This window comes from Bombina bombina, chromosome 6, assembly GCF_027579735.1.
Source record: "Bombina bombina isolate aBomBom1 chromosome 6, aBomBom1.pri, whole genome shotgun sequence".
NCBI classification, from domain to species: domain Eukaryota; kingdom Metazoa; phylum Chordata; class Amphibia; order Anura; family Bombinatoridae; genus Bombina; species Bombina bombina.
In genome coordinates this window covers 79,397,291-79,422,290 of record NC_069504.1, presented here as the reverse complement: position 1 = coordinate 79,422,290, position 25,000 = coordinate 79,397,291, and the positions used below count along the sequence as shown (strand labels likewise).

General features: G+C 37.1%; 1 protein-coding gene across 5 annotated transcripts in view; it reads left to right on the top strand.

The window, feature by feature from the left end:
• Positions 1–25,000, top strand: part of FRMD4A (FERM domain containing 4A) — an 818,993-nt gene that overhangs the window by 594,575 nt on the left and 199,418 nt on the right. For all 5 annotated transcript variants that reach the window (XM_053716492.1, XM_053716495.1, XM_053716493.1 and 2 more), the window contains exon 6: positions 24,426–24,482. In XM_053716492.1, the coding sequence (XP_053572467.1) occupies positions 24,426–24,482 (57 nt within the window). The remainder of the gene's footprint in view (positions 1–24,425; positions 24,483–25,000) is intronic.

The following is a 25,000-nucleotide window of genomic DNA, read 5'->3' as shown; positions in this document are numbered from 1 at the left end:
GTATATATATATATATATATATATATATATATATATATATATATATATATATATGTATATATATATATATATATATATATATATATATATATATATATATATATATATATATATATATATATATACTGTGTGTGTGTGTGTGTATATATATATATATATATATATATATATATATATATATATATATATATATATATATATATATATACTGTGTGTGTGTCTGTATATATATATATATATATATATATACTGTGTGTGTGTGTATATATATACTGTGTGTGTGTGTGTGTGTGTGTGTATATATATATATATATATATATATATATATATAACTATAGTGTGTCACGTAGCAAACTACAGAATTGTGTCTTCTCTTGTATCAAGTAAAATCTAACAGAAAGAATAAAGAGTTTTGTGTGAATAAACACTAAAACAAACACTGCACCCTTGAGTTGTCACAAATACTCCCACTTATGACTTGAGAAATCCAAAAGGAATTCAAATGATCAGACAAAGTTTGGAGGGGCGCTCTAAAAAGCTGTTTGTAAAAAAATTATGCTCAAAATATTATTATTATTATTATCGGTTATTTGTAGAGCGCCAACAGATTCCGCAGCGCTATTAACAAAGGGGGAGTACAACAAAACAATTATAGGGTAGAGGGCCCTGCCAAGAGTTGCACTGTTGTAGTCAGCTCTTGAGAAGGTGATCAACAAACAGCTGGACTCTTAAGCTTACATGCTAAGGGGGTTCAGGGGATAGCAATGGAGGAGAGGAACTGGTATAAAGAAAGGTTAGCATAGGTTGTATGCATCCCTGAACAGTAGAGTCTTTAGGGAGCACTTGAAGCTTTTAAAACTAGAAGAGAGTCTTGTGGAGCGAGGCAGAGAGCTCCACAAGATGGGAGCCAGTCTGGAGAAGTCCTGTAAACGGGAGTGTGATGAGGTGACAAGAGAGGAGGAGAGTAGGAGGTCTTGAGCAGAGCGAAGGGGGCGGGAGGGAGAGTATCTGGAGACAAGATCTGAGATATAGGGAGGAGCAGTGCAGTTGAGGGCTTTGTATGTCAGAGTGAGAATTTTGTGTTTGATCCTAGAGGCAAGAGGAAGCCAGTGAAGAGATTGGCAGAGAGGTGCAGCAGATGAAGAGCGACTTGTAAGGAAGATGAGTCTGGCAGAGGCATTCATTAAGGATTGTAAAGGAGCTAGGCGGTAGGAGGGGAGACCAGAGAGGACAGAGTTGCAGTAATCGAGGCGGGAGAGGATGAGAGAGTGGATTAAAATCTTAGTTGTGTCTTGTGTAAGGAAGTGTCTAATTTTAGAGATGTTTTTAAGGTGGAAGCGGCAGGCTTTAGCCAAAGACTGAATGTGAGGAGTGAAAGAAAGATCTGAGTCAAATGTGACCCAGAGACATCGGGCATGCGGGGTAAGGGTAATGATGGAGTTGTCGACAGTTATAGAGAGATTGGGGGTGGAGAGTTTTGAAGAAGGGGGGAAAATAAGGAGCTCAGTTTTGGAGAGATTTAGCTTGAGGTAGTGAGAGGACATCCAGTTGGAGATGTGAAAAAGACAGTTAGTGACACGGGTTAGCAAGGAATGAGAAAGGTCTGGTGCAGAGAAGTAGATTTGGGTGTCGTCGGCATACAAATGATATTGTAAACCATGGGACTTTATTAGGGAACCTAGTGATGACGTATAGATTGAGAAGAGAAGGGGACCGAGGACAGAGCCTTGCGGTACTCCGACAGAAAGTGGTGACGGGGCAGAGGAAGCCCCAGAGAAGGCTACACTAAAGGTACGGTTTGACAGGTAGGAAGAGAACCACGAGAGGGCTGTGTCACATATGCCGAAGGATTGGAGGGTTTGTAGCAAGAGAGGGTGGTCAACAGTGTCAAAGGCTGCGGACAGATCAAGGAGAATAAGCAGAGAGAAGTGGCCTTTTGATTTTGCTGTAAGTAGGTCGTTGGTAACCTTAACAATTGCTGTTTCTGTGGAGTGATGGGAACGAAATCCAGATTGCAATGGGTCAAGGAGGGAGTTTATTGTAAGGAAATGGGAAAGGCGTGCATAAACTAGTTTTTCGAGAAGCTTTGATGCAAGAGGGAGGAGGGAAATAGGGCGGTAGTTGGATGGGGAGGTAGGATCAAGGGAAGGTTTTTTGAGGATAGGTGTGACCAGTGCATGTTTCAGCGATGAGGGAAATATACCGGTGCTGAAGGAGAGGTTGAAAGTGTGTGTGAGTATAGGGGTAAGGGTGGCAGAGAGCGAGGGGAGTAGCTGTGAGGGGATAGGGTCAAGGGGACAGGTAGTGAGGTGAGAGCGCAGTATAAGTGCCGAAACTTCTTCCTCAGTAACAGGGGAGAATGAGCTAAGTTTAAGGTTATGTGGGTTGTGGTTGATTGAGAGCATTTGAGGGGGTGAGGGAATAGAATTATGTTGAGAGCTGATTTAATTTCTGATGGAGTTGATTTTGTTATTGAAGGGGTTGGCAAAGTCTTGAGCTGACAGAGAAGTTGTATTAGGAGGTGGGGGAGGGCGGAGAAGAGTATTGAAAGTGGAGAACAAACGTTTTGGGTTTGAAGAAAGATTAGAGATAAGAGTAGAGAAGTAGTGTTGCTTATGGAAATTAAGGGCAGAGTAGTAGGAGTTCAAGATAAATTTGTAGTGTTGAAAATCATCTGAACTCCTAGATTTTCTCCAGTGCCGCTCAGCAGTACGGGAACATCTGCGTAGGTATCGTGTCAGTGGAGTATGCCAGGGCTGAGGATGAGTGTTTGATTTCCGAGCTATGGTAAGAGGGGCGAGATTGTCAAGGATGGATGCAAGGGTGGAATTATAGTGGCAGATTGATTGGTCAGGGCATGAAAAGGAGGAGAAGGTGAGAGGAGAGGTTTGATGGAATTAGAAAGCTGTTGTTGATCTAATGACGTAATGCTTCTGTGAAGTTTGGTGTGAGGAGCAGAAGGAGGGAGAGTTGTAGGGAGGGATGATATGTTGCAAGTAAAAAGATGGTGGTCAGAAAGAGGAAAGGGGGAGTTTGTGAAGTTTGAGAGGGTGCATCGATAGCTAAAGATCAGGTCAAGGGAGTGACCATCTTTGTGAGTGGGAGAATCAGTCCATTGTGACAAACCGAAAGAGGAAGTGAGTTGCAGAAGTTGTTTTGCAGAGGAGGCAGTGGGATTGTCAAGAGGGATGTTGAAGTCACCAAGAATGAGGGAAGGGGTGTCTGAGGAAAGGAAATAAGAAGCCAAGCAGCCAAGTGATCTAGAAATTGAGTTGAGGAGCCAGGAGGACAGTATATGACTGCGACACGTATAGAAAGAGGAGAGAATAAGCGAATCATGAAGGTTTCAAATGAAGAAAATGTGAGAGAAGAGATGGGGTGTATTTGTTGAAAGGTGCAATGAGAGGAAAGTAAAATACCAACACCACCTCCTTGTCTATTACCAGGCCTAGGAGTGTGGCTGAAGTGGAGACCCCCATGTGACAGAGCAGCAGTGGATGCTGTGTCTAGGGGAGAGAGCCAGGTTTCTGTTAGGGCCAGAAGGTTGAGGGAGCGGGAGATAAAGAGGTCATGTATAGAAGTGAGTTTGTTGCAAACAGAGCGAGAGTTCCAAAGTGCACAAGTGAAAGGGGAAGTGGCTTTTGATGCAAGATGAATGTGAGTAAGGTTGTCAGAGTTTTGTTTTTTGAGTCTGTGGGATGTTACACATGGATGTGCAGGGCTAGGCAGTTGTTGGGGACCAGGATTAGCAGTAAGTAGAAGCAAGAGGGAAAGTGACATGAGATGAGATACAGATTTGCAGTAGTGAGACTGCTTTTGAGACAAGGTGCAGGGGGGAGAGAGAGTGTTTAGGAATAGGTAAAGTTCATGAGTACAAAAGTAATGTGAGTTTAAGAGAGATGGGCTAATAAACAGTGAAGGTGGAGAGGGAGAAGGAGTAATTGAGTAATGTAGTTTGTTATAGAGACAGAAGGCAGCAAAAAGGAATAAGATGATATTAGGCATTTTTACAAAAGAGGGAACCAGTTAAACACATAAGACACAGTATTACAGTAGCAATTGCATTTGAAAACAGTAAGGTTAAAATTTCACTGCTGTAAACATCAAAATCAGCTTGGAGAAATAAATCAGCCACTGGCTAATGGTGCACAGTTTTAAAGCAGCATTAATACAATAGAATTGTATAATCAGCACATGCATAATAAAAAGACAATACAATAACACAGAATTTCAAAGTAGTAGCAGATTTTTTTTCTGACAAATTACAAAGCTACATCAAAAATTTACTTCTAGCGCATCTTTATTACAAGTGATGAATTAAACTCTAAAATGTCACTAACATTCCAGGTCTGTTTTTATAAACCATCACTTTAATGTGCGCAATGAATTTTACATTGTGTGCTTTTTAAAGGACCGTTAAACTTGGCATTTCAACAAGGCATACAAGGTTTCATTATTGCAAGTGAAACATTATTGCAGTATACATTCATTATTTATTGTGCAGCCTTTTGTTGTAAAATACATCTAAACAAATGTGTTTGTTTTACTTTCTCCCAGGGAGGCTTGGGTTAATACGTTAAGGCAATTTATGCAAGCTTTTGTTTACTTTTCCCTCCTTCCCTAAGCCTCAAGGGTGTCACATGCTTTTAAAAGGGGGATTATCATTTTTGCTTCAGCAATCATTATAGGCAAATCATTCTTTGCAACAAATCATTCTTTGCAATAGTAACCTAGTTAAATAAGTGCTAAACCACCTTAAGGAAATACAAGAGTGCAGGCTACCCCAGTATGCACATGTGCAAACAGAGTTTGTGCTATATCTGAATATTAGTTTGTGATTGGCAGAGGCGTAACTAGAAACCACAGGGCCCAGGTGCAAGAATCTAAGAAGGGCCCCCCTCACCCCCCCCCCCCCCCCAAAAAAAAGTGAATTTGATACATATCTTTTTTTCTTTCTTTTTTAACATTTAACACAGAAAAAAAAAATGTGAATCAGATTACATGTCTGCAAAAGGAGGTATCCTGTGCCCACAGTCTGTGAGATGGTCTGACCCCATATTACTGTATATAGTGACACTGTTTAACCCACCAGTACTGTATATAGTGAGTCAGTGACACAGTCTGTAATCTGCCGGTGAGATGACTGGCCTGACCCTACCCGCCCCAGTACTTTATAAAGTGACCTCAGTAGTTTGTGAAATGGTCCAGCCCCCCCCCCCCCGTACTGTATATAGTGGTATTTTATAGACTGACGCTGTTTACCCCCTCCCCCCATGCTGTAGTAACAAAGTCTGTAATTTTCTGGTTCCACAAACACACACACACACACATACATGCATAAATACACACACAGTCAGATACATACATAAACACACACATACGTGCATAAATACACACACAGTCACATAGATACATACACACATACACACACATACATGCATAAATACATACACAGTCACATACATACATAAACACACATACGTGCATAAATACACACACAGTCACATACATACATACATACACACACACACACACACATGCATAAATACATACATACACACACAGTCACATACATACATATACACACATATATGCATAAATACACACACAGTCAGATACATACATAAACACACGCATACGTGCATAAACACACACACACACATACATGCATAAATACATACACAGTCACATACATACATAAACACACACATACGTGCATAAATACACACACAGTCACATGCATACATACATACACACATACACACACATACATGCATAAATACATACATACACACAGTCACATACATACATATACACACACACATGCATAAATACACACACAGTCACATACATACATACACACACACACATACATGCATAAATACATACATACACACACAGTCACATACATACATATACACACATACATGCATAAATACACACACAGTCAGATACATACATAAACACACACATACGTGCATAAATACACACACAGTCACATACATACATACATACACACATACACACATACATGCATAAATACATACTTACACACACAGTCACATACATACATATACACACATACATGCATAAATACACACACAGTCACATACATACATACACACACATACATGCATAAATACATACATACACACAGTCACATACATACATACACACACATACATGCATAAATACACACACAGTCACATACATACATATACACACATACATGCATAAATACACACACAGTCACATACATACATACACACACACACACACACATAAACACCAATGGACAAAACATAAACACTAACCCCTGTAGTCAGATACACTAGTGAAGCATCATGTCACACTCACATGATATCAGTGCAGGCAGTGGCAGGTCAACCTGCTACCTCTGCACCCCCTGTAGTTTCGCCCCTGGTGATTGGTTAGCAAGGGTTCTTTTGTTCTGGGGACCGGGAGATCAGTGAAAAGAATAAACATAAAACAACATACTCATTTGACAAAATAAAGCTGCACAATTATTCTTATATATGAAGGTTTATAATCATGTAGTTTACAATTTGTGTTTAGCATCCCTTTAAACTTGATTTAATTCAACACTATACTATAATGCATGTGTGTCTCCTTCACATACAGAAATGTAGGTTAAGCCCCTTAGCAAGATACACCCCTATCAAGGTAAAATCCTGTGAAGCGCCTCATAGTAGCGATGGATCTTTTTAGTGAATTTCACGTGCGCTGAGAGCTTTCGAGAATCAGTTCAATGGTATTATATTTTGGCTTTTGCAATTCCCTTTCAACAGAGAACTATGCCCTCCTCTACCCCAGCCTTTTCCATTTAATAACATATATAGTTCTTATCGAGTAGGACATTGTTAATTCATTTCTGACACACAGAGAGCAGTGTTTAACCACTTCAAAGTCACTCTTGTCAGTATTAATTATAGGAGTAGTATAGTCAAAATTAAACTTGTATAGATTGGTCAGAGCATGGGATTTTAAACAACTTTCCAATGTACTTCTAGAATTCCTTAGTTCTCTTTGTATCCTTTGTTAAATAGTAATCCTAGGTGAGCTCAGGAGCGTGCACGTGTCTTTAGCCATCTGGCAGCAGTGTTTGCAATAATGTTTATAGCAATGTTATACAAACACTGCTACCATAGAATGCTAAAGCCACGTGAACGTTTCTAAGCTCCTATCAGCCTTACTAGATTTACTCTTCAACAAAGGATGACAAGAGCACAAAGCAAATTTGATCATAGAAGTAAAATGGAAAGTTGTTTGTATGTTCTATCTAAATTGTGAAAGTTTAATTTTGACTTTACAGTCCCTTTAAGTTACCCAATCTGTGGGTCTTTCAGATGGTTCCTGGCCCTGGAGTTTAATGTGGGGTGAGATGTGTGGTCCCTCTCCATGTAGCCCTTTAAAAATTAATTATCCATGAACCACCCCTGATCCAACTGAATCCTGAATCCCCAGAGAGGCATTTGCTGTTGGAACAAAATGGCATCGGACATAAAAATGATCAGTAATGTTACACATAATAACCTTCTGGTAGAGGGGTATTTGCCCAGGGAAAGTGTTATTGGGTTGTACTCAGAGTCCATAACCCCATCTTGATCTATAATGGGGCATATGTCTGCACGGCCACAAGGAGATTAAAATGGGGGGCTCCCTAAATTCTGCCTTTCTAAGCACATGAATCGTCCTGTACCAAATACACAAGAATCATATCAAAGAGCTTACAATTTAAAAACAAATTAAATTTACTTATGTTATTAAATTTCCATCATTCTCTTGATATCCTTTTTAAATTAGCAGCAATGCACTACTGGGAGCTAGCTGAACACCTACGGTGAACCAATGGTACGAGGCATATGAGTGCAGCCACCAATCAGCTGCTAGCTCAAAGCGGTGCATTGTTGCTCGTGTTTCTACTTAAGTATGCTTTTGAACAAAGAATATTTAAAGAACAAAGCATATTAGATACAAGAAGTACATTAACAAGTTGTCTAAAATTGAATACTCTATCTGAATCAGAAAAGTTTCATTTTACCTATAGTTATAATCATCTATATTTGCATGAGTTGCCCAATACAGTAATTACAACAACTAATGGAAAAGAATCTTGCAAAACTGTTTATGTAAATATTTGTAAGTGTCTGTTTTGTTATGGGTAAATAAAGCTGGATAAAACAGGTGTCTCGGCGATCTCACAGGCATAAGCGGGGGGCACTGACCATGGGTGTACCAGGGGGTTCCAGAGTCTGTTTTGTTGTGTGCATTTGTTAGCATGGACTGTGATTTTGTCATGCCAGAATTCTTTACATTGGAATTTAGTCTATGCCCCAAGAGGTGAATAGTTGCAAGTTATATGCTTCTCCATTCATTATAATGCAGAGTGGCACGTAACTTGCAAATGTGACATAGAGCAGGTACTAATCTTTATGAATACTGCAATTTTTGAGCTGTGCAAAAAATGTTACTGCTGCAAATTAATAGAATTAGGGTAAACTACATTATATTCCCTAGGATTGTTCATTAATTTCACTACAGTTAATAAAGTGGCATGTAAGAAATATATACACAGTTTATAAAATGCAAACAAAAAAATATAGCGTCATTAAATTAGGATGAAATCTTATAACATTTGCAGCTTTTAGAATGTACAAAAGCAGAGTGAAAATCAATAGATTATGTAGGGATTTGTATTATCCACTAGAGGGCAGTCTTTTAACATAATTTACACTGAACAGCAGACACAAAATTTCATAAAAAGGTGCTTAGGGCAACCATTGCACAGACAGAAAAAAAAATTGTTTTGGAGGAATAATTTGTCATTAAAAAAATAATATTTTGCTTCATCCAAGATAAGTTCCTGAGGTCATTCAGTTTGATTATATATTGACAACATTATTAATTTGTTAACCCCTCATTTCTTATAGATAACAGCTGGGCAGCAGCTTAAACTTAAAGTAGTGGCTAATGCTAGTGCTACCAGCCAGCAGCAGTACATGTGTTTATTTCTGGGGTCAGGACTGGCAAGGACAAATGTAAAGATCGATACTTGTTGGTGCTGACACAGGAATCTGTCAACTGTCAATTAGATTGATGGATATAGTTACTAAATTATGTAAATGTAAACTTCTAAAACCTTTTCCACCTGAGTAGTGTAAATCTGAACTTTTGAACTCTTTCCCGCCTGTGTGTTGTATAAAAATGTGTGTGTTGCGTGTGTGTGTTGCATGAGAGTGTGTGTTGTACGAGAATGTGTGTGGTGTGTGTTGTATGAGTGTATGTGGTGTGTGTGTTGTATGAGAGTGTGTGTGTTGTACGAGAATGTGTGTGTTGTATTAGAGTGTGTGTGGTGTGCGTTGTACAAGAGTGTGTGTGTTGTATGAGAGTGTGTGGTGTGTGCGTGTTGTATGAGAGTGTATGTGTGTTGGATGAGAGTGTGTGTGTGTCTTGTATGAGAGTGTGTGTGTTGGATGAGAGTGTGTGGTGTGTTGGATGAGTGTGTGTGTGTGTGGAGTGTGTTGGATGAGAGTGTGTGTGTGTTGTATGAGAGTGTGTGTGGTGTGTTGGATGAGAATGTGTGTGTTGTATGAGAGTGTGTGTGTGTTGTATGAGAGTGTGCGCGTATGTTGTATGAGAGTGTGTTTGGTGTGTTGTATGGGAGTGTGGTGTGTGTGTGTGTGTTGTATGGGAGTGTGTGTGTGTGTGTTGTATGAGAGTGTGTGTGGTGTGTTGGATGAGTGTGTGTTGTATGCGAGTGTGTGTGTGGTGTGTTGGATGAGAATGAGAGTGTGTGTGTATGTTGTATGAGAGTGTGTTTGGTGTGTGTGTTGTATGAGAGTGTGTGTGTGTCTTGTATGAGAGTGTATGGTGTTTTGGATAAGAGTGTGTGTGTCTTGTATGATAGTGTGTTGTGTGTTGGATGAGAGAGTGTGTGGTGTGTTGTGTGAGAGTGTGTGTGTATGTTGTATGAGAGTGTGTTTGGTGTGTTGTATGAGAGTGTGTGGTGTGTGTGTTGCATGAGCATGTGTAGTGTGTGTGTATGTATTTTATTGTGTGTGTGTGTTGTATGAGATTGTGTAGTGTGTGTGTTATATGAAAGTGTGTTGTATGAGAGTGTGTGTGTGTGTATGTTGTATGAGAGTGTGTTTGGTATGTTGTATGAGAGTGTGTAGTGTGTGTGTATTGTATGAGAGTGTGTTTGGTATGTTGTATGAGAGTGTGTGGTGTGTGTGTGTGTTGTATGAGCATGTGTATGTGTTTTATGAGTGTGTGTGTTGTATGAGAGTGTGTAGTGTGTGTGTTGTATGAAAGTGTATTAGAGAGTGTGTGTGTGTTGTATAAGAGTGTGTGGTGTGTGTGTGTTGTATGAGAGTGTGTGTGTATGTTGTATGAGAGTGTGTTTGGTGTGTTGTATGAGAGTATGTGGTGTGTGTGTAGTGTGTGTGTGTGTTTTATGAGTGTGTGTGTTGTATGAAAGTGTATTAGAGTGTGTGTGTGTTGTTTAAGAGAGTGTGTGTGGTGTGTTGTATGAGAGTATATGTGTGTGTGTGTGTGTGTGTGTTGTATGAGAGTGTGTGTGTATGTTGTATGAGAGTGTGTTTGGTGTGTTGTATGAGAGTGTGTGGTGTGTGTGTCTTGTATGAGAGTGTGTGGTGTGTGTGTGTTGTATGAGCATGTGTAGTGTGTGTGTGTGTGTGTGTGTGTTTTATGAGTTTGTGTGTGTGTTGTATGAGATTGTGTAGTGTGTGTGTTGTTGTATGAAAGTGTATTAGAGTGTGTGTTGTATAAGTGTGTGTGGTGTGTGTGTTGTATGAGTGTGTGTGTATGAGTATGTGTGTGTGTGTGTGTATGTGTGTGTGTGTGTGTGTATGTGTGTGTTGTATGAGTGTGTGTGTATGAGTGTGTGTGTGTGTGTGTGTGTGTATGTGTGTGTTGTATGAGTGTGTGTGTATGAGTGTGTGTGTGTGTGTGTATGTGTGTGTTGTATGAGTGTGTGTGTGTATGTTGTATGAGAGTGTGTTTGGTAGGGTTGCCACATGTTTTCCTGGACACTTATGAGTTACACATGCTGCAGGGTGTGCAGGGAGGAACATGTATTGTGTTTCTGGACAGCACTATTTATATTCCTCCCTGCACACCCTGCAGCATGTGTAACTCATAAGTGTTCTGTATTTTAAGGGACAGGTGGCAACCCTAGTGTTTGGTGTGTTGTATGAGAGTGTGTAGTGTGTGTGTGTTGTATGAGTGTGTGTTGTATGAAAGTGTATTAGAGTGTGTGTTGTATAAGAGAGTGTGTGTGTGTGTGTGTTTTATGAGTATGTGTGTGTTGTATAAGAGAGTGTGTGTGTGTGTTGTATGAAAGTATATTTCTGTGTTGTATGAATGTGTGTGTGTTATTACTTTTTTACAACACTTTCAAGTTTGACTACAATCAGGAATAAAGTACACACACATTGTGGTCACTTTGCCAATAATTGTAGCTACCTTGTTGAATACTACTTTAGAAATGTTCAGATCAAGCATAAGTATAGGGTCGCGATTGTTTGTTGTATCATTGCACTGGGTCTTGGGGGGAAAGGTTGGAGTAACCCTGGTATAATGTGTTAGAATGTTGTATTATCAGATTATTCTTTGTATATAATGATGTGGTTAAAGTCATCTCTAGAGCAGCAATACACTACTGGGAACAAGCTGAACACATTCAGTGCAACAATAACAAGAGACACATATATGTAACCACCAATCAGCAGCTAGCTCCCAGTAGTGCATTGCTGCTCCTCAGTCTACCTAAGTATGCTATTCAACAAAGGACACCCAGAGGATGAAACGTTGATTATAGAAGTACATTTACTTTTATGTCCCTTTAAGCATTTTAATACGTTCTCTCTTACTGACTAAATAGGTTGTATAAGATAGAGGCCACACATTTATAGCTTTGACACAGAATACAAGAGAGACTGGAGAGGTTTCTCTCAGCTTAGTAAATATTTTTCTTTTAAAATACTGGAAATACCCTAGATTCAAGGAATTGTAAAGATGTATAAATGAGTGCAGTTATCTGCTACTTGTGCACGAGCTTGGTGTGACTGTGAAATGAAGAAGGTCATTCGGACTGTGAAATGAAGAAGGGCCTGACAAAAATCTTTACAGATTTAAAGGGACAGTCTACACCAGAATTGTTATTGTTTAAAAAGATAGATAATTCCTTTATTACCCATTCCCCAGTTTTGCATAACCAACACTGTTATAATAATACAAGTTTTACCTCTGTGATTACCTTGTATCTAGGCCTCTGCAGACAGCCCTCTTATTTCAGTTCTTTTGACAGACTTGCATTTTAGCCAATCAGTGCTGACTCCTAGGTAACTCCATGGGAGTGAGCACAGTTATCTGTATGACACACATGAACTAACGCCCTCTAATTGTGAAAAACTGTAAAAATGCATTTAGACAAGAGGCGGCATTCAAGGGCTAACATATGAGCCTACCTAGGTTTAGCTTTCAACTAAGAATACTAAGAGAACAAAGCAAAATTGATGGTAAAAGTCATCTGGAAAGTTATTTAAAATGACATGCCCTATCTGAAACATGAAAGTTTATTTTTGACTAGACTGTCCCTTTAAACAAAACACAAACCTGCACTGAATAAGTGTGTGTGTTGGAAATGATGTGGTGCAGTGGAATATGGTAATTAAGAATCGGGTTCTATATGGAGGGCCACATGATGGCTCCTTGACATTAGCTTGGATAGCCTTGCTGTAAAGTGTAATAGTTTTATTTTATTTTTTTTGGCCCCCTGAATGAGTATATAAAAGTACTTTGTTGATAAGGGTGTGTAAGTGTCAGTTTATACACAGAGACAACAAGGTCACAACACATACTCTGGAGACTTTAAAGTCACAAATATGCCAGTAGAATCACTGCCAACACAGTTATCGCAGACTGCGGTCTAATGAAAATGGCATTTGTGTTGACTAAACACTATTGTCTTGGAACCAAATGTTGCTCGGCTCAGATAAGCAGCTTCCTGAATCAAATCCGTCAATAAAGTGCACAAGCAGCAAACACTTATTTATATGTTTAGACAGTACAAGTTTCTTATTGTTTAACCCGAAAACTGACTGAAACTGCCTCTTTAAAAGGTACATTTTACTGTATTTTGTTATTTGTTCCATATAAAAAGGGCAGAATTATTTTTAATACATAAATACATAAAGAGAACATGATTATTAGACATTACCTGAATAATCAAGTTTGTAGCTTCTAACAAAAAAAGTACTTTCTTTTAACTTCTGTTATTTTGGGTGAATATTTATATATTTTACGTTTCCCTTTAAGGGATTCTTTGCATGCTTGGTTTACCTCAGGTGCCTGGCGCTATCGGCCTTGAAGGGAAAGTGCACTATTGCCTGGGGGATTTTTATATAAAAGGCCATTAATTAAAAAGAAACATGAAAGAACAGAGTAGTGATTGTCTCTGGGAAGCAGTCGGTAAAGCTCGTGAGGATGCTGGTGGATAGGGGGAGGGTTCTACTGTAGGTAGACAATGTCCTTGAACTCTGCCTGCTGGTTGTCCATGGGAATTCTGCTTCCTGCCTGTGGGACTCTGAAGCAAGGCCTCAGTGTGCAGTGAGTGAATAGGCGCACATGGGTACAGATAAAGAGACACAGCCTTCTGACTAGCAAGATGGATACAAACACTGCAGGCCCAATGTAAACTTTCAGCAAAGTTCATAGAAATAAACTTTACGTTAATAGGTTTTTCACAAAAAAAATGCAAATAATATAAGAAATGATTGCTTTACAGGGACATTAATACAATAGATAGATTATAGTAGGGGTGGATTGGGCCCCAATGGCAATTGCTCCCCAGACCAATCTTGCTGAAGGAATCAGAAGGTTCAGTGCCCAGTAATTTTGTTGTTTCTTTTTGGTAATCGATTTAAATGTGTGTGTGTGTGTCTATGTGTATGCCTGTAGCATGTGTAAATAATAAGCATACATATATATTTATCTGTGTGTAGGATTTGTCTGTAGCATGTGTAAATAATAAACATATATATTTATCAGTGTGTAGGGTTTGTCTGTAGCATGTGTAAATAATAAACATACATATATATTTATCAGTGTGTAGGGTTTGTCTGTAGCATGTGTAAATAATAAACATACATATATATTTATCAGTGTGTAGCGTTTGTCTGTAGCATGTGTAAATAATAAACATACATATATATTTATCTGTGTGTAGCGTTTGTCTGTAGCATGTGTAAATAATAAACATACATATATATTTATCAGTGTGTAGGGTTTGTCTGTAGCATGTGTAAATAATACACATATATATTTATCAGTGTGTAGGGTTTGTCTGTAGCATGTGTAAATAATAAGCATACATATATATTTATCAGTGTGTAGGGTTTATCTGTAGCACATGTGTAAATAATAAACATACATATATATGTATCAGTGTGTAGGGTTTGTCTGTAGCATGTGTAAATAATAAACATATATATTTATCAGTGTGTAGGGTTTGTCTGTAGCATGTGTAAATAATATACATATATATTTATCAGTGTGTAGGGTTTGTCTGTAGCATGTGTAAATAATATACATATATATTTATCAGTGTGTAGGGTTTGTCTGTAGCATGTGTAAATAATAAGCATACATATATATTTATCTGTGTGTAGGGTTTGTCTGTAGTATGTGTAAATAATAAACACATATATTTATCAGTGTGTAGGGTTTGTCTGTAGCACATGTGTAAATAATAAGCATACATATATATTTATCTGTGTGTAGGGTTTGTCTGTAGTATGTGTAAATAATAAACACATATATTTATCAGTGTGTAGGGTTTGTCTGTAGCACATGTGTAAATAATAAACATACATATATATTTATCAGTGTGTAGGGTTTGTCTGTAGCATGTGCAAATAATAAGCATACATATATATTTATCTGTGTTGAAGAAAAAATTAACATCAGACAGCTGTTCCAAATTAATAAGGTTATAATTGTACAATTAAACATGATTACAACAAAAATGACACCAAGTCACTTTACAGTAATAATCTTACATTTAATTCAGTTGAACAAAAAGTTTCTAGCAGCACATAAAGTCTAGGACAAAAAAGGGTTAAAAAAAACAACAACAACAAAAATTGTTCTGCTCTGTGCTAGATTAGAGGGAGGGGGGTTGGAAGCCCCCACCCAGTACAGTAGCTGCAGCACACATACTTTGTCTTCTACAGAAAAAATACATTGGGCTGTTCCTTATAGGATTCTACAGTTATTTTTATAGAGATTTTCTTAGTGGAATAATTCAAAGGTTCCCCCTTTGGAAACCCAACATCCATTCCCTTAGTCAACTTGCACCATTCAGGCAGATGCCAGCTGACCCCCATACTATATTCTTTATACATTTCCTCCTGTGGGCTATTGAGGAAATTTTGGACGTCCATTGCTTAAGGATGACCTCATGTCACCCTTTCTAAGAATCGTTTCTCATAACCCAGTTATGATGGAGGGGACTCTTACCCTTCTCTCTCGACTCTTAGCAATACTGTGGCTGTCAGGGAAAGTCCCACACTATAAATCCCACACTATAAATTCCATACTAAAAATCCCTGCTTCTGATCCCTCCAAATTTTCCAACAAACCCAAATAATAAACAGTAGGGAGACAAATCCTAAAAGTACTTGGCCTCTTATATCATCAAAATCAAACCATGCTAGGGGACTTACATCAACAGTTTTATATATCATTAGAGACAAGTCTACTACAGCTCAGGGATGCGCCCTTCAGTATAGGAGCGTGCAAACTCAAACCAGTGTGTCCAAGGTTTTCAGAAACAAAGCCAAGAGGTGATCAGAAGATCAGAATTCGCCCTTGTTCTCTGGGAATAGCACCATGCCCAATAGCAGCAATGGACTGAAGCTGAACTTAATCAACGATGTCCATAGGCCGAGCATAGGGGGTACCCAGAGACTTTGTACTGACAGACCAAGGTTGACTAGTAAGAAATTCTGCAGCTACCCACACTTTAACCTTCTATTGTTCCTCTGCTGTACAGACCATTTTAGTAACAGTTTACGTTTACTTAAATTACTTAACAAACACAGAAAATAGAAAACATTTGTCTCTGAGGACAGTAGAATCCTCTTACTTAACACACTACTACTCCCACTTGCTTTCTCCACAGAGGGGCGTCTTGGAGCAGTACATTCACACGCCGTAAAGGACCTCTTACACTCACACATTCATAACAAAAGATGTTAAAACATAAAACATAAAATACAACTGTCTCAGGTTCTTGGGAGTTTGTACTCACGACAGGACAGAGGGTTTAGGAATCAGAGGATAGGAGAGCAATTTGAGAAACAAAGGTTCTCACCTTTTTGGCGCCTGTGGTCTCCTGTCCTCATAGTTCCAGTCCTGGCTCCGTCCACAATCGCTTTCAAACTCCCGGGTTTCGGCACCAAATTGTTGAAGAAAAAATTAACATCAGACAGCTGTTCCAAATTAATAAGGTTATAATTGTACAATTAAACATGATTACAACAAAAATGACATCAAGTCACTTTACAGTAATACAGAGTGTGTGTGGCGTGCAGCATTAGATTGCAGCAATGTCTCTCTTTTATAGGCCATGTTGGGTGTTTCTGAGAATCTTCACATTATGCACCTCGTGGTCTTCTTCTTATCTTGTCCATACAAACTTTAGGTGTTACTGTAGCTGAAAATACTTACTTTGCATATACAGCAGTTTCTGTACTAGCTGAATTGACAAGTAAATGTAACTGCTATAGTCAGCCCGTTCTAACACAGAATTAAAAATATTTTTCCTTAACATCTGTGTGTAGGGTTTGTCTGTAGCATGTGTAAATAATAAACATACATATATATTTATCTGTGTGTAGCGTTTGTCTGTAGCATGTGTAAATAATAAACATATATATATATTTATCTGTGTGTAGCGTTTGTCTGTAGCATATGTAAATAATAAACATACATATATATTTATCTGTGTGTAGCGTTTGTCTGTAGCATATGTAAATAATAAACATACATATATATTTATCTGTGTGTAGCGTTTGTCTGTAGCATATGTAAATAATAAACATACATATATATTTATCAGTGTGTAGGTTTTGTCTGTAGCATGTGTAAATAATAAACATACATATATATTTATCTGTGTGTAGCGTTTGTCTGTAGCATATGTAAATAATAAACATACATATATATTTATAAGTGTGTAGGTTTTGTCTGTAGCATGTGTAAATAATAAACATACATATATATTTATCTGTGTGTAGCGTTTGTCTGTAGCATGTGCAAATAATAAACATACATATATATTTATAAGTGTGTAGGTTTTGTCTGTAGCATGTGCAAATAATAAACATACATATATATTTATAAGTGTGTAGGGTTTGTCTGTAGCATGTGTAAATAATAAACATACATATATATTTATCAGTGTGTAGGGTTTGTCTATAGCATGTGTAAATAATACACATATATATTTATCAGTGTGTAGGGTTTGTCTGTAGCATGTGTAAATAATACACATATATATTTATCAGTGTGTAGGGTTTGTCTGTAGCATGTGTAAATAATAAACATACATATATATTTATCAGTGTGTAGGGTTTGTCTGTAGCATGTGTAAATAATAAACATACATATATATTTATCAGTGTGTAGGGTTTGTCTGTAGCATGTGTAAATAATAAGCATACATATATATTTATCTGTGTGTAGGGTTTGTCTGTAGTATGTGTAAATAATAAACATACATATATATTTATCTGTGTGTAGCGTTTGTCTGTAGTATGTGTAAATAATAAACATACATATATATTTATCTGTGTGTAGCGTTTGTCTGTAGCATGTGCAAATAATAAGCATACATATATATTTATCAGTGTGTAGGGTTTGTCTGTAGCATGTGTAAATAATACACATATATATTTATCAGTGTGTAGCGTTTGTCTGTAGCATGTGTAAATAATAAGCATACATATATATTTATCAGTGTGTAGGGTTTGTCTGTAGCATGTGTAAATAATACACATATATATTTATCAGTGTGTAGGGTTTGTCTGTAGCATGTGTAAATAATAAACATACATATATATTTATCAGTGTGTAGGGTTTGTCTGTAGCATGTGTAAATAATAAACATACATATATATTTATCTGTGTGTAGCGTTTGTCTGTAGCATGTGTAAATAATAAGCATACATATATATTTATCAGTGTGTAGCGTTTGTCTGTAGTATGTGTAAATAATAAACATACATATATATTTATCTGTGTGTAGCGTTTGTCTGTAGCATGTGCAAATAATAAGCATACATATATATTTATCAGTGTGTAGGGTTTGTCTGTAGCATGTGTAAATAATACACATATATATTTATCAGTGTGTAGCGTTTGTCTGTAGCATGTGTAAATAATAAGCATACATATATATTTATCAGTGTGTAGGGTTTGTCTGTAGCATGTGTAAATAATACACATATATATTTATCAGTGTGTAGGGTTTGTCTGTAGCATGTGTAAATAATACACATATATATATATTTATCAGTGTGTAGGGTTTGTCTGTAGCATGTGTAAATAATAAACATATATATTTATCAGTGTGTAGGGTTTGTCTGTAGCATGTGTAAATAATAAGCATACATATATATTTATCAGTGTGTAGGGTTTGTCTGTAGCATGTGTAAATAATAAGCATACATATATATTTATCAGTGTGTAGGGTTTGTCTGTAGCATGTGTAAATAATAAACATACATATATATTTATCAGTGTGTAGCGTTTGTCTGTAGCATGTGTAAATAATAAGCATATATATTTATCAGTGTGTAGGGTTTGTCTGTAGCATGTGTAAATAATAAGCATATATATTTATCAGTGTGTAGGGTTTGTCTGTAGCATGTGTAAATAATAAGCATATATATTTATCAGTGTGTAGGGTTTGTCTGTAGCACATGTGTAAATAATAAACATACATATATATTTATAAGTGTGTAGGTTTTGTCTGTAGCATGTGCAAATAATAAACATACATATATATTTATAAGTGTGTAGGGTTTGTCTGTAGCATGTGTAAATAATAAACATACATATATATTTATCTGTGTGTAGCGTTTGTCTGTAGTATGTGTAAATAATAAACATACATATATATTTATCAGTGTGTAGGGTTTGTCTGTAGCATGTGTAAATAATAAACATACATATATATTTATCAGTGTGTAGGGTTTGTCTGTAGCATGTGTAAATAATAAACATACATATATATTTATCAGTGTGTAGGGTTTGTCTGTAGCTGTAGATGTATTCACACTATGCTGCTTATCCCTAAATTGCCATTGACAGAGCTGTGCCCATGCCCAGTTTACTACGCACGTAGCTGTGGGTTGCTGCCTGTATTACCAAGGACCCAATACCATTTTTTATTTTGGTTTATCAAAAATACCATTTTAAAAGGATGGGTTGATATATCTGGGCTACTGGGTAGTACTTGACCACCCCCCTCCCAGGCCAAAAGTTGCCAGTACTCCCTTGGATGATAGATAGATATTATTTTAGTTGTGTATCCATTTAGATAGATAGATAGATAGATAGATAGATAGATAGATAGATAGATAGATAGAAGATAAGTGCTGTATTACTAAAGATCAGTATAAAAAAACAAAGTTGTTAAGCAAATTTTAAAATGTCACTTTCGGCTAGATTATGAGTTTTGCGTTATGAGGGGTGCGGTGTTAACTTGCACGTTATTGTCACCGCTCACTTTCCTACAGCGCTGGTATTACAGGTTTTTCTAAACCCGGCGTTAAAAGGCAAGAAGTGAGCGAACTTGTGCTCCATACCGCACTCCAATACCAGCGCTGCTTAAGTCAGCGGTGAGCTGGTTGTACGTGCTCGTGCACTATTTCCCCATAGACATCAATGGGGAAAGCCAGCTGAGAAAAAGTCTAACACCTGCAATAAAGCAGCGTAAAGCTCAGTAACGCAGCCCCATTGATTCCTATGGGGAAACACATTTTATGTTTACACATAAAACCCTAACATGAACCCCGAGTCTAAACACCCCTAATCTTACACTTATTAACCCCTAATCTGTAGCCCCCGATATCGCTGACACCTACATTATATTTATTAACCTCTAATCTGCCGCTCCGGACATCGCCGCCACCTACATTATACTTATTAACCCCTAATCTGCTGCCCACAACATCGCCGCCACTATAATAAACATATTAGCCCCTAAACCACCGTACTCCCGCATCGCAAACACTAGTTAAATATTATTAACCCCTAATCTGCTGCCCCTAACATCGCAGCCACCTACCTACATTTATTAACCCCTAATCTGCCGCCCCCAACGTCGCCGCCACTATATTAAATGTATTAACCCCTAAACCTAAGCCTAACCCTAACACCCCCTAACTTAAATATAATTAAAATAAATCTAAATAAAACTTACTATTAATAACTAAATAATTCATATTTAAAACTAAATACTATAAATACCTATAAAATAAACCCTAAGCTAGCTACAATATAAATAATAGTTACATTGTAGCTATCTTAGGGTTTATTTTTATTTTACAGGCAAGTTTGTATTTTTTTTTAACTAGGTAGAATAGTTACTAAATAGTTATTAACTATTTAATAACTACCTAGCTAAAATAAATACAAATTTACCTGTAAAATAAAACCTAACCTAAGTTACACTAACACCTAACACTACACTACAATTAAATATATTACCTAAATTAAATACAATTAACTAAATTAAATTAAATTAGCTAAATTACATGGGTTTTACTGTTGGGGGTTGTTTGTATTTTTTTTTTTTACAGGTAAAAGAGCTGATTTCTTTGGGGCAATGCCCCGCAAAAGGCCCTTTTAAGGGCTATTGGTAGTTTAGTTTAATTTAGGCTAGGGTTTTTATTTTTATTTTGGGTGGGCTTTTTTATTTTGATAGGGCTATTAGATTAGGTGTAATTAGTTTAAAGATCTTGTAATTTGTTTTTTATTTTCTGTAATTTAGTGTTTTGTGTTTTTTTTGTAATTTAGCTAATTTTATTTAATTTAGTTAATTGTATTTAATTTAGGTAATTTATTTAATTGTAGTGTAGTGTTAGGTGTTAGTGTAACTTAGGTTAGGTTTAATTTTACAGGTAAATTTGTATTTATTTTAGCTAGATAGTTATTAAATAGTTAATAACTATTTAGTAACTATTCTACCTAGTTAAAAAAAATACAAACTTGCCTGTAACATAAAAATATACCCTAAGTTAGATACAATGTAACTATTAGTTATATTGTAGCTAGTTTAGGGTTTATTTTATAGGTAAGTATTTAGTTTTAAATAGGAATTATTTAGGTAATGATAGTAATTTGTATTTAGATTTATTTTAATTAATTTTAATATATTTAAGTTAGGGGGTGTTAGGGTTAGACTTAGATTTAGGGGTTAATAAATTTAATATAGTCTCGGCGACGTTGGGGGGCGGCAGATTAGGGGTTAATAAATGTAGATAGGTTGCGGCGATGTTAGGGACAGCAGATTAGGGGTTAATAATATTTAACTAGTGTTTGTGATGCAGGAGTATGGCGGTTTAGGGGTTAATATGTTTATTCTAGTGGCGACGATGTCTTGAGCGGCAGATTAGGGGTTAATAATTTTATTTTAGTGTTTGTGATGCGGGAGGGCCTCGGTTTAGGGGTTAATAGGTAGTTTATGGGTTTTAGTGTACTTTTTAACACTTTAGTTATGAGTTTTATGCTACAGCGTTGTAGTGTAAAATTACTGACTTTAAAATGGCTCACTTTTTGGCCTCCCAGGACAAGCTCGTAATACCGGCACTATGGAAGTCCCATAGGAAAAAGACTATATGCAATTTGCGTAAGTTGGTTTGCGGTAAGGCTAAAAAAGTGTGCGGTGCCCATAAATCTGCAAGACTCTTAATACCAGCGTGAGTAAAAAAGCAGCGCTGCGTTATGAGGCTTAACGCTGCTTTTTTACTCATAACGCAAGACTCGTAATCTAGCCATTTGTTAGTAAATGTTGCATTGTTTTGCAGTTCATAAACACACCACTCCAAAGCAAGAGACCCCATAGGTTGCAGTAAATAGTACACAGGCATCTGTGTATCCCATACATCATGTACAAATAACTGACTTGTACAAGAGTACAATAAAAAAAAAAATAATCCATTTAGTTTTTTTCTGCTTCCATTTCCATACTAGAGTGGCCAAAGTTTAAATCTCAGTAGCATCTCCTGGTATTGAGTGACAGTGTTGATTTGCACTAGAATATCTCTAGGGCGATAATCGGTGTCTGCAGGATATAATGTGACACTATTGCATCTTCCAAACTTCTAGAGCAATATACATCGCTCTGATCATTCATCCTTAAAGGGACATTGTACCCTTTAATGTGTTCCAAATCATCCATTTTACCTGCTGAAGTTTATTAACTTGTCATTTACCTTTATTTTGTCATTTGAAACAACTGTTTTTTAGTGCTATAAGCTATAAAATGAAGAAAATTTATAGGCGAAAACTTACTTTTCCTGTAATTATGTTTTCACTTGGTAATCAAAACGTTAAATTCCTATATTTAAATACTCTGATGAAATTTTCCAGCTCAAAGGGACATTAATGACAACATTAAACATTCATGGCTCAGATAAAGGGGCCGAATTATCAAGCTCTGAATGGAGCTTGATGCCCCCTGTTTCCGGAGCGAGCCTTCAGGCTCCCCAGAAACAGAAGTTGTGAAGCAGCGGTCTAAAGTCCGCAGCTCCATGACTTGTCCGCATGCTCTGAGGCGGCGGACAGAAATCAACGCGATCGAATACGATCAGGTTGATTGACACCCCCTGCAGGGGCCGGTATTGCACAAGCAATGTGACATCGTATCATGTCCGCTCGCACTTTGAAAAATATGCCCCAAAGTGTTCAGTTTTAAGATACTTTTCTTTTTTTAAATTTACTTCGTCCTCTTGGTATCCTTTGTTGGAAAGAATACCTAGGTAGGCTGAGGAGAAGCAGGTGATTGGTGCACATATAGGCATCTTGCCATTGGCTCGCCAGATGTGTTCAGGTAGCTCCCAGTAGAGCATTGCTGGAGGTTTGTTTTATCCCTTTACAGAGGTTAAACATAGTTATATACAAGCAATAGTGCAAACATACTTTAACTTGTTTTCTTTTCTCACATATCTGTCCCTTTAAAGTCAGCACCAACAATAGATTTTGGAATCAAATGTTTGAAACCTGACATCTCATTTCTTAATTTGTTTTTATATTTAAAGGGACAGGAAACCCCAACATTTTCTTTCATGATTTGTATAAAACATACACTTTCATAGAGCTTTCCAATTAACTTCTATTATAAAATTTGCTTCATTCGTCTTCATTCTTTGTTGAAGGCACAACATTGCACTACTGGCAGTTAGCTGCTCACATTTATTAAGCCAATCACAAGAAACAAATGTGTGCAGGCACCAATCAGCAGCTAGCTCCCACTACTGTAGGATATGTGCGTATTCTTTTTCAACAAGGGATACCAAGAGAACGAAGCACATTTGAAAATAGAAAATAGAAGTGAATTTAAAACTTGCATGCTCTATCTGAATCATGACGTTTAATTTTTACTTTCCTATCCCTTTAATTGAAAAATTAAACTAAAGTGATTGTCTATCAATATATTTGTTTAAATCAGTGGGCAGATTATTTGCTTCAGTAGACTCCTGTGCTGCTGGTTGTTTTTACTTTATTTAAAGGGACATTATACCCAAGTTTTTCTTATGATCGTTCAGGCAGAGCATATCACTTTTTTAAAAGTTTCAAATTTACTTCTATTATAAAAAGTGTGTCGTTTTGATGTTATTCTTTGTTAAAGAGATATCTAGATAGGTATCGTGAACACGTTTGGAGCACTACATGACGCAAAATAGTGCTGCTAGCATTGTAGCAAAACTGCTGACCATATAATGCTGCAGACACGTGCACATTCCTAAACTTAACTTCCTACTTTTCAACAAAGGATAACAAGAAAATGAAGAAAGTTTGATAATAGAAGTAAATTAAAAAGTTATGTTATGTTCTATCTGAATCATGAAATCATTTTTCTGAGTTTCATATCCCTTTAAGTGTTGAGGCTTTTTTTGTAAGCAGGTATATAACACATGGAAACTAATATTTTAGCCAAACTCCCTTACAGATCTTTAGACTTAGAGAATCATTCAGTGGCTCTGATTAACAAGGTCCTTTGAAGTTTAACCACAGGAGGAGAGGGGCTTGGTACTCATGGCCTGTTTTTCATTAACGCACAACATATCTTTCTTTTTGTTTCCCCCCAGGAGTTAATTGAAGTTGACAGTGACGCTGTTTTTGAACTGGCTGCACACATACTGCAGGTAAGGACTGAATTGTATAACGTGTGATGAATAGCATCATGTACTGCTGTGAAAATACTCCAGCAATTAAGGTGTTAAGCAAGTGACAGCCACTTGGCACAGTTTTCCCTATGTAAGTGAGTAGGTAGCTGAATGAAAGCCAATGTGGCCGTGGAACCACATCAATCTGTCTCCCAGAAACCACCGACTGAGTCAGACCCTGCAATAAAAACCCGCAGTGATACACTGAACACAATTTAAAGGGAAAACTATTATGTCAACAAACTGTGCGATAAAGTGACAATAAAGCGATGTAATATAGGGTCATTAAGCAACTCGTGCTTTTGTGTATTGTGCATCTGTCCCTAGCGAGGCCGAAAAACATATTTTGGAACCTAAGTTTTCTTCAAAATGCTGCAAATTATATTGGGCCAGATTACAAGTAGAGCGGTATTTAACGCTCCCGCTCGACCGCTAACTCTTTTTTGCGCACGTCGGGTAGCGCTCGTATTAAAAGTTGAAAGTAAACTGTTTTTTGC